This window comes from Neofelis nebulosa, chromosome 2 (genome assembly GCF_028018385.1).
Source record: "Neofelis nebulosa isolate mNeoNeb1 chromosome 2, mNeoNeb1.pri, whole genome shotgun sequence".
Taxonomy (NCBI): domain Eukaryota; kingdom Metazoa; phylum Chordata; class Mammalia; order Carnivora; family Felidae; genus Neofelis; species Neofelis nebulosa.
The window spans coordinates 2,930,937-2,940,285 of NC_080783.1; the positions used below are offsets into that span (position 1 = coordinate 2,930,937).

The 9,349-nt window shown below is 68.5% G+C and overlaps 1 protein-coding gene across 1 annotated transcript; it reads right to left on the bottom strand.

Moving 5' to 3' along the window:
* On the bottom strand, positions 1–9,090 carry KLHL30 (kelch like family member 30). Its single transcript, XM_058699636.1, has 7 exons — positions 8,273–9,090; positions 6,851–6,983; positions 5,038–5,124; positions 4,143–4,298; positions 3,294–3,482; positions 2,238–2,383; positions 1–866 (listed from the first exon to the last, which is right to left on the bottom strand). Exons 1-7 carry the CDS (start codon positions 9,044–9,046, stop codon positions 615–617), a joined length of 1,737 nt encoding a protein of 578 aa, XP_058555619.1. The 5' UTR covers positions 9,047–9,090; the 3' UTR covers positions 1–614.
* Positions 9,091–9,349: the final 259 nt, after the last annotated feature.

Here is a 9,349-nt window from a genome sequence, read left to right on the forward strand (position 1 = left end):
GGATTCCTGGCCAGAGAGCACCCCTCCTGCTCACCTTCCGGGGAAGCCGTTGCTCACTGTGTCTTCCCTCAGCCCTGACACTGACCCTCTCTCCCGGGCCCCATGCCCGGCCTCCTCCCTTCTCAGTGCCCCATGGATGCGGAGCCTGAGGCCCAGAGACGGGCAGCTGCCGGCTGCGGTCACACAGCTGCGGGCCAGGCGGCAGCAGGCCCACAGACGCCTGGCGTAGACCCCGCCCCGTGATCCTTCACTCTGTGATGTGGCTTCCAGAAGCCACGGCCGGACACACGGCTGGGGCGGCAGCATTTGGAGAGCGCGGGGGCCCTCCCCGTGCTTCCCCGGGCCCCTCGGCTCCTTTGAGGCCTCAGACGCCCCGTGGGCAGGACGGCCGCTTCTCGCCTCCGTGCGGGCGGCCAGAGTCCAAAGCCCTGCCGTTGGTCAACTCAGGGCCGGGGTGGTGGCTGCGGTGTCCTCTGATGTCCCTGGTGGCCCGAGCCCTGGGGGGCCCGGCAGCACCAGCTGAACAGACAGGCAGCACACGAAGGGGGGCCGTCCCCTGGGTGGGGGGCTCAGCCACCACCCCCACCCCCACCCCCCGTCCGACCCAGAGCTGCTCAGTGCTCCTGGGTGGGGCTGAAGGGCTGGGTCCACTTGGACACGTCCAGGAAGACGGTGGAGGCCCCGTGGTAGAGCCAGAGGCGGGGCAGGGCGCCGTGGTGGGTCCAGGCGTCCCGCCCGCGGTCGTAGACCTCCATCTCCACGTGGTAGTCGCCGTCCACGCCCTGCCAGCGGCCCCCCGTCACGTACAGCGTGTCACCCAGCGGCACCAACGCACCGTTCTCGTGCAGGCTGTGCAGGGACTGCACCTGTGGGTGGGCAGCGGTCAGTGCCCAGCGGGTGGGCGGGCGGGCGGGGACGGTGGCCAGAGTGCCCTCGGGGCGGGACACGGGGGACACGCAGGGAGGACGGCCAGCACCCTGTCCAGGACACCGGCACACCTGCTACCTGGGACCTCACCCAGGCTCCCCATAACTCCCCCCGGGACCCTCAGACTGCCCTGCCCGTGCTCTCTCTCCGGCCCACGTCGCCCAGGATGATGTCCCCGGGCCCCTTGGTCCCCTAGGCCCAAAGTCACTCATATCTGAAGTCAGGGTGTTAGAGGCGCTGGGAGCTGCCTCCCAGCACGTTCCAGGCCGGGCCTCTGATTCATGGCTGCTCTCTTGGAGGGGACAGGTGGGTGGGGCCCCAGGGGTGCCCTGGACAGGGCTCGTGAGGCCAGAGAGACATGGAGGCCCTTGTGGAGGAGCCCAGGGTGGGCGGGAGGGAAGAGGCCCGTCTGTGGCCTCCACACGAGGACGATGGGCAGCCACCCCGGGCCGGGACGGGGCGAGGCAGAGCCCTTCGTGGCCGGGATGCCCCCAGATCGGTGGCCTGGGCCGTGACCCAGCTGGGAGGCCCCAGAAAGAAAGGGCCTGCCTGGCAGGGCCCACCCTGCACCTGTTTTTGCACTGTAATGGGGGCCTCCGGTCAGCTGAGCTCTGACGCCAGGGGACAGCTGCGGGCGGCAGGAGGGCAGGGGCCCTGCTGTCACCCGGCCGGCCCGCCCAGCCCTCCTGGGGTGGCCGCAGGAAGCCGTGCCACCTCCTCGGGCCTCCAGGGATCGAGGACCTCAAGGCAGGTGCGGTGGGCCTAGGGTGTCCCGCTGGGGCTGAGGCCGCCGCCATGGCTCTGGGCACCGCCCCTCCTCTTTCTCCAGAAGGAACACAGAGAAAGGCCGGGGCTTGAGATGCCCAGCAGCTGCTCTCTCCCTGGGCCCCGAGGCAGAAGAGGAGGGGGCAGCAAGGAGGGAAGCGGGGCACCAAGGAGCTGGCTGTTCCCAGCTTACCCGCAGCCAAGGGATCCCCGTCCCTGCACCCCCGTGGGTGGGGGACGCCCTCCCTCCCGGGCCTGGGCCGTACCAGGACAGCCACGGCCGTCCCCGAAGCACCTCTGGCTGAGCCTGGATTGGCTCCCCGAGAAGAACAGACCACCCCGCGCTGGGGACGGAGCACCCATGGTGACCGGGAGCCCCCAGTCCTGGGCTTTCCTGTCCTGGAATCCAGGCCCCTTACCTCCCTTCACGGTCAGCCCCCCATGGTGACACCCCCCAGCCCCACCGTCCCCAGGCCCGCTCTCATGGTGTCGAGAGTCTTGGGGTGGGGTGGGGTGTTGCCCTGGGAGGTGAGGCTGAGGCCCACCTTCTGCCACAGGTTGGCCCCGGGGTCGTACATGTAGACCTTCTTGGTGTTGTCACCGACCAGGTAGAGAGTCCCCTGCAGTGCGGCGCAGCGGGGCGAGGACAGGTACTTGGGGAGGAAGGGCGAGGCGATCACGCTCCACAAGTCTGCGGGGACATGGCACCAAGCCCACCGTCACCAGGGCGACCGCTCCCCGGGTCCCGGAGACCTCCTGCGGGGCGTGGACCCCGCTGCCCTCTCCTCCCGGAGCCCCACTCTCCCTCTGGGGGCGGGGCTCCACAGAGTTTTGTCCTCGGGTCCGCAGGAGGGGCTCGAGGGCTTTCGGAGGCCTTGGCCTGGCTGCGCCCCCACCCCCCACCGTCCTGCCTGGGCCCCGGGGCCTCTGCCTCTTTCCCCCCCGGTCGGCCGAGTCTGGGGGTCCCACCTGACCCTGGGATCCTCCTCACACCCACCCTCCAAAACGGGTCCTATTATCATCTCCACCACCCAGAGGACAGAACGGAGGGTGAGAGCCAGGGCCAGGAAGGCCACCGAGCCAGAGGGAGCCCAGCTGGGGCCCAAACCCTGGCACGGAGTCCAGAGCCCAAGCGGGCGCCCACCAGGACTTGTGGGTCCAGGCCACCGCTCCTGGCCCGTGAGGCCAGCTCCGGGCAGACGCAGCGGCCGGGCAGCATCCAGGGCCTGGAGATGGGCTCCCCACCACCTAGCACCCCACCCCCATGCCTCTCTGCTGGCACGGGGCTGTGGCTCCGTGCGGGCTACCCACCCCCTCGGTTCCCTGCCCCCCGCCGGGGCCCCCGCCTTCCTCCGCTATCACAGCCACCCCTTGGTGGGGCTGTGACCGTTTGTAAGAGGCCTCTGGCTGCCTGCTCCCTGCGCCCCTGGCCCCGCCGTCCCCGGGGTCCCCGCCCTCTGGCTCGCCGAGATGGGACTGTGGCCTGCAGGGGGGCCTGTGGCTGCCCACCTCTGTCCCCTGCCACTCGCCCCACCCCCCACCCCCCAGCCACGCGAGGAGTGTCCTTGCGTGGCCGGGCGCCTGGGTCCCGTGCCCCCTACCTGTGACAGGGTTGTAACACTGCAGGGCCAGGGCGTTATATTTGCAGGCGCTGGAGCCCACCAGGTACAGCCTGCCCTGGCAGCCGGCCGCGGAGAAGTTGCTGACGTACTTGAGGGCCGGGCTGATGGGCGTCCAGGTGTCTGTGTAGGGGTCGTAGCTCTCCACCTCCACCACGTCCAGAGTGGTCCCTGTCGGGCCGGGAGGGGTTTAGGGCCACAAGGGGCGAGGGGCAAGGGAACGTTCCCGGAAATGCAGGCCTGGGGGCTTCTCGGAGGCGGCAGGGAGCATCCCGGGAGGGGAAGGGCTTGGCCTCGCGAGGCGGGTGACTTACCCCATTTCACAGAGAGGGAACCGAGACTCTGAGGGGTGAGGGCACTTGCCCCGGGCCATACCGTCAAGCGACGTGGGCACCTGGACCCAGGGACCCTCGACTCCAGACTGCACGGTGGGGGGGCCCCCGAGGCCACTCCTATTTGCCCCCGCCTGCCCCAGGCTCAGGAACTGTGTGGGCCCTCTGCTCTGGGGCCTGGCTGCTGGGCCAGGACAGGCGGGGCACTTAGGAGGGGCCTCAGGACCGCTTTGTCACCTACAGAGGCCTTGGGACACTCTTGCTCTCGGCCACAGTCTTTGTCTTTTCCAATATTTATCTAACTGTAAGGGTCCCTGGGGTGACTCCTTGTCACAGCTCTGGAGGGTAGGAGGGACGAGGCGGGCCTCAGTGCTCAGGCTGGGGGCATGGTGGAATCAAAGGTGACAGCCAAGGTGGGGGGACCACTATGGGTCTCGTCACCCCAGGAACTTCACGGAGCAGGAGGTGGCCCCGGGGAGGACGGAGAGGGAGGCCTTACCGCCGATGGCATAGATCTCCCCGTTGAGCGCCACACTGGCGTGGTTCGTGCGGGCCTTCAGCATGGGTGTCACTGGCTTCCAGGCTGCCTCCTTCAGAGGAAAGCACCAGGCCTGGGTGGTTGACCAGGTGTCTGTCTTGGTGCCCCGGGAGCCACCTGCAGGAGAGAGCTCTGAGGGGGTCAGGTGGCCGCCAGCCTGGGGTCCCCAGGCCAGTGGGTGCTGGCTACCAAGGGTCCGGTGTCCTCCCCACGCGGGGCCTGGGCGCGGGGCGGGACGGGGGGTGGCGCAGTCCAGCTGTGTGACTTGGACGGATTGCTCCAGGCCCCGTAAGTAGGGGAGACGAGATCAGGGATTTCAGACCTTCAGCCGTGAAAGCTGTTTCCCCAACCAAATTAAAATAGATTTTTTTTTAGTGTTTATTTATTTTTGGGAGACAGAGAGAGCGTGAACAGGGGAGGGGCAGAGAGAGAGGGAGACAGAACCCAAAGCAGGCTCCAGGCTCTGAGCTGTCAACGCGGGGCTCAAACCCACGAACCGCGAGACCGTGACCTGAGCCGAAGTCGGGCGCTTTGCCGACTGAGCCATCTAGGCACCCCTCCCCAACCAACTTTTAGACGGGCCCCCAACTTCTAAGACTGACAAGAACAGAGCGACCCTCCTGCCCATCACACAGCTCCTTCCTAGCAAAGCCTCCCTGGGTCTCCGTCCGGTAGAACACGGAACGGTTCTTCGCACCCATGGCCCGTGGATTTTCAATCTCTTCGTGTTCATGTCACGGGAGTGTCTGCGGGAGTCTTGACCGGACGGCCGGGGTCCCCGCGAGGGGAGGGGAGGGCTGGTTCTCACTGGCGTCACCCCCACCAGCGACACCTGCCGGGAGCCGCGCCTGCCCACCTGTGACATAGACCGTGTTGTTGAGTGCCGTCAGGGAGAAGCCCCACTTGTGGTAGTCGGGGAAGTCTGGGAGCACCATCCACCTCTCTGGAGGAAGAGAGACAGGCAGGGGGGTCAGGGCGGCCGAGCTCGCTGCCTGCCGGGGCCCCCCTCGCCCCTCAGTGGGTGTGGGGATGTTCCCTCACGGGCGGGAGGAGCAAGGGGCGGGGGGGGGCGGGGGGGTGACACCCCGGGCCCCCACGTGCCCCTGCCAGGCCTGGCTCTCGGCGGCCCCCTCCTCCCCACCCCGCCCCCTGGAGCCCGCCCGGCACCCGGACTGGGCACAGGACTGCGGGAGGTGGCTCAGGCTCCAGAAGCTGGGTCTCGCCCTGACCCTGCAGGTGGCCTCACTGACCCCAAATGGACAATTTGGCCCCTGGGTTGGGTCCCTCCTCAGTCAGATGGGGTGACGGGTCAAAGCGCCCGATCTCCGGTCACTAGGGGGTCTCTACACAAGGGCGTAGGGGATCGGACTCGGGCCTTGCAGCAGGCAGTGTGAGTCCAAACCCTAGCTCTTGTGCACGGGCTGTGTGGCTTCGGGTGACCCACAGCCTCCGTCTCCTCCTCGGTAGCCTAGGGGTGATTCCCACCTCCCGGGGACTATCTTTGACCACGTGTATCTGTCACAGGGCACACGTGCTACCTGTTAGGATTACCGTCACCATGACTGAGGGACAGAGTAATTGCACCCACGTTGGACCCACCTTCAAGGAGCTACAGGAGGTAAACTGAGGCAAGAGACAAGAAAATGCTTTGGAAAGATAAAAATGAGATAGTGTGGGAATGTCCAAACGGACACATTCTGGGTGCTTGCGGAAGGCTCTGAGGGAGACCCAGGCCTCGGCGACGTCCCCTGGGAAGACACGCAGAATTCTGGGCCTTGCCGGGCACCTGCCCTCTGGGCAGGGACTGTGTGTCCCCCTGACTCATGTGTGTGTCACCCTGGGGTGGGGACTCTGCCCAGCAGTCACCAGGCCTCTGCCCGCCAGCGTGCCCCCCGCCGTCCTCCCTTGGCGTTGGAGGGACAGCTGCCCCCGGGCGGAGCCAGCAAAGCTCATCTCCTGACGTCAGCCCCCAAATCCCCTCTCGTCAGCCCCTGACCTGGGCCAGCCGGCCTCACACTGCCTCCAGCCTGCCAGCTACTGATGGCCGTCGGTGGCTGGCGACTGGCCCAGCGGCCCCAGGACAGCAGCCAACCCTCGTCGGAGCTCTTGGAGGAGCTTCCCAGGGCCAACGTGGCCCCTGCAGAGACCCCGCCGGTGATGGGGCCCCGGGCAGGAGGGGCCAAGTCCCTGCCCACTGGGTCCGCTGCCCAACCACGTGAGGAGCCCATTTCACAGATGAGGTGAGGCGACCCACCCTAAGGCTGGAATTAGAACCTGTGTGAGCTGCCCTCGCCCCTGGGCTCTCACCCTCCAGGCCACCTGCCCCCCCGCCGCCCGCCCTCCCCCTGGGGCTGGGGTTCCATTGGGCGCGCAGGCCAGGGGCCATCCTCCCACGCGGCAGAAGGTTCTACCTTGGGCTCCGGGGCCCAAAAGACCAAAGCTGGGGGCTGGGGCCGGAGGGTTAGGGGGCCCCGGTGCCCCCACTGTCAGCCTCCCCTGCCCCCACCACGGCCTCTAGACTCTCCTGCAGCCCCCCACCCCCCGCCCCGCGAGGCCCCGGCACAGCAGGAGGTGGACTCGGCGGGCCCCTGTGCACCTCGCTCCCTCCACCTGCACGGTGGACACGAGTGGCTGACGTCGGCCGCAGGGACAGCGCGAGGGGTACTCACTGGCCTTGGTGTTGTAGAAGGCGAAGTTCCTGCCGTGAGGGGTGGCTTCCTCGGCCCCCTCCTCATCCTCCAGTGCCCGCCCGCCCACAACCACCAGAACCTCCTGCAGCTTCTGCGGGAGGCCCGGCAGCGCCTGTGGGGCAGGGAAGGCTGGGTTAGAGAAGCAGGTGACCGTATTCCCCGTGCAAGGGGCCCCCAGGTGCTTTCGGGCCTCAGTGGCCTCTTCGGAGGCAGGACTTTGGTGGGGCAGCCGTGTCAGGGCACCTGTGTGGGGTGATGTGCATTTCAGTGCATGTGTGTGTGTGTGTGCGTGCGTGCGTGTGCGAACACATGCGCACATGCACGTGGTTGCCACGGCCCCAGGGCTGAAGGCAAGCGCTCAGGACTGGGAGAGATGCGGGCCAGCAGGTGCATGTGTGCCCCAGACCTGGGAGCCGCTCCTTGCCAGAAATCCCCACGTGCCTTCCAGAGGCGTCCCTGCACCCATCTTTGCAGCCAACCCCGACTCTGTCCCCAGACCCTCCCCTGGGCGGGCGTGCCGCGTGCCCAACCGGGATGACCCTGGCCCGGCGGGAGACGCTGGAATGGCTCCACCCTGGTTGGTAAGAAGCCACCGCCCGGAGCTCCCGGGCCCCCGGGGCCCTCCTGCCTCTCGGGCCCCTTCTACCGAAGGCCCAGACTGCCCACTGCCAGCAGCTACAAGGCGACCGCCCAGTGGGGCAGGGCCCCGGGCTGGCCCGCCGTGCCCCGGGGGTGCCTGAGGGTAGCACCCCACACCCTGACCCTGGCCTGAGCCGCGTCTTTGTTCCCAGACTTGGCTCCCGAGGCGTCCTCCAGAGCTGGGCCCCGAGCAGGCTGCCAGCCGCAGACGGGCTCATCGGCTCTCTGTCGCAGTCCTACCCTGGTCTGAAGCTCTGTCAGGAACTGCCCTGCCTGCCACGCTCACTGCCTGGACGCCACGAATGCTCGAGAGCTTTCTAAGGGGCAGGAGGGGGGCCTGCTGCTGTGCCCAAGCTGTGCAGTCTTCCCGGCTTGTTTTCCCGCCTACCCGACTCCTATCCCTCCTCTAAGGCCCAGCTAAGACGCTGCGTCCTCTGGAGAGCCCTCCCTGACCGGCCACCCCCCCCCCACCCCAGGATGCCACCAGCCCAGCTTTGGCCTTCCCCATGCTGCCTCAGGTCCCTTTCCAGGCTTGCCGCCAGCTGTGGGTGCCGACCGGGGTCGTGAAAGGTCACAAGACCTGGGTTCCCCCTCCCCTCACGGCCGGGGGCGGGGGGCACGCAGGGGCGCGGGGCACCGAACAGAGGTGTGCTCACAGGTAATCGGCCCAGGGCAGCCAGAGTTGCGAGGTTCAGGGCACCTGTCCCCAGCATCCCCTCCCCGGTGGGGTCTCCGGGGCTCCCCTCCTTGCCCCTTACTCGCCTCGTCGTGACCCTGCGACAGGGCCACCCGACACTCCTCCGAGCCCCGGATCAGCGGCTCCGTGGCCAGCAGGTGCTGCACGCGTGGCCTGGGCACGGCGTCCAGGCGCACCAGGCTGAGCAGCTCGGGCAGGTGGACGGCCCGGGCCTGAGGGTCGTGACGCGCCCAGCGCAGCAGGGCCTCCAGCCGGCTCTGGTCCGGCTGTACCTGCAGCAGCTCGCCGGCCAGGCAGGTGGCCAGCCGGTCCCGGGGCAGCTGCAGGAACTCGTCCTCCTGGGCCACGGCCTCGAAGTTCTCCCGCAGGAAGGCCCGGGCCTTGGCGGCCACGCCCGGCAGCCCCTGCTGCTCCCCGAACTCGCAGATGCCCAGGCAGTTGGTGGCGTCCAGCTGGTGCTGCAGGTAGCGGCCGCAGACCTTCTGCACGGCGGGGAAGTGCAGGCGGGCGGCCGCGCGCGTCAGCGCCTCCACGTTGCCCTGCGTGACGGTCAGCCGGCCCGTGTACACGAAGTCCACCAGCTGCCCCACCACGGCGGGCTCCACGTCCCGCAGCTCCACTCGTGCCGAGAAACTCTCGGCGAAGTTGCCCGCGAACATGGCGTGGAAGTAGGGGCTGCTCAGCGCCAGGAGGGCGCGGTGGCAGGGCAGCTCCCGGCCACCCACCAGCAGCGTGAGGTCGGCCAGCTGGGGCTGGGAGCGCAGCCGCTGCAGGCCGTCCAGCGTGTCCTGGGCGTGCGAGGGCACGCGGAAGTCCAGGTCGTCCACGTTCCGCACCATGGCTGCCAGTGCCACCCGCTCACGGGGAAGAAGAGCCGGGCCCCACCACCACCCCCCCCCCCCCCGGACCCTGGGGAGAGAAGAGGGCAGGGTCAGCCGGGGCGGGGCGCGGTCCGTCCGCCTGATCGCCCGCCCGCCTGGCCGGCCGGCCGACCGTCAGTCCTTTCTGTCTTCAACAAACACTGAGCGTCAGCGGTGTGCCGAGCGCCTGGCCCGGCGTCTCGCCTGATCCGGCCCCGTAGCCCTGCGAGGTAGGGCTCTGTGTGAGTCCCATTCTGCGGCGAGAAGGCTGAGGCCCAGAGA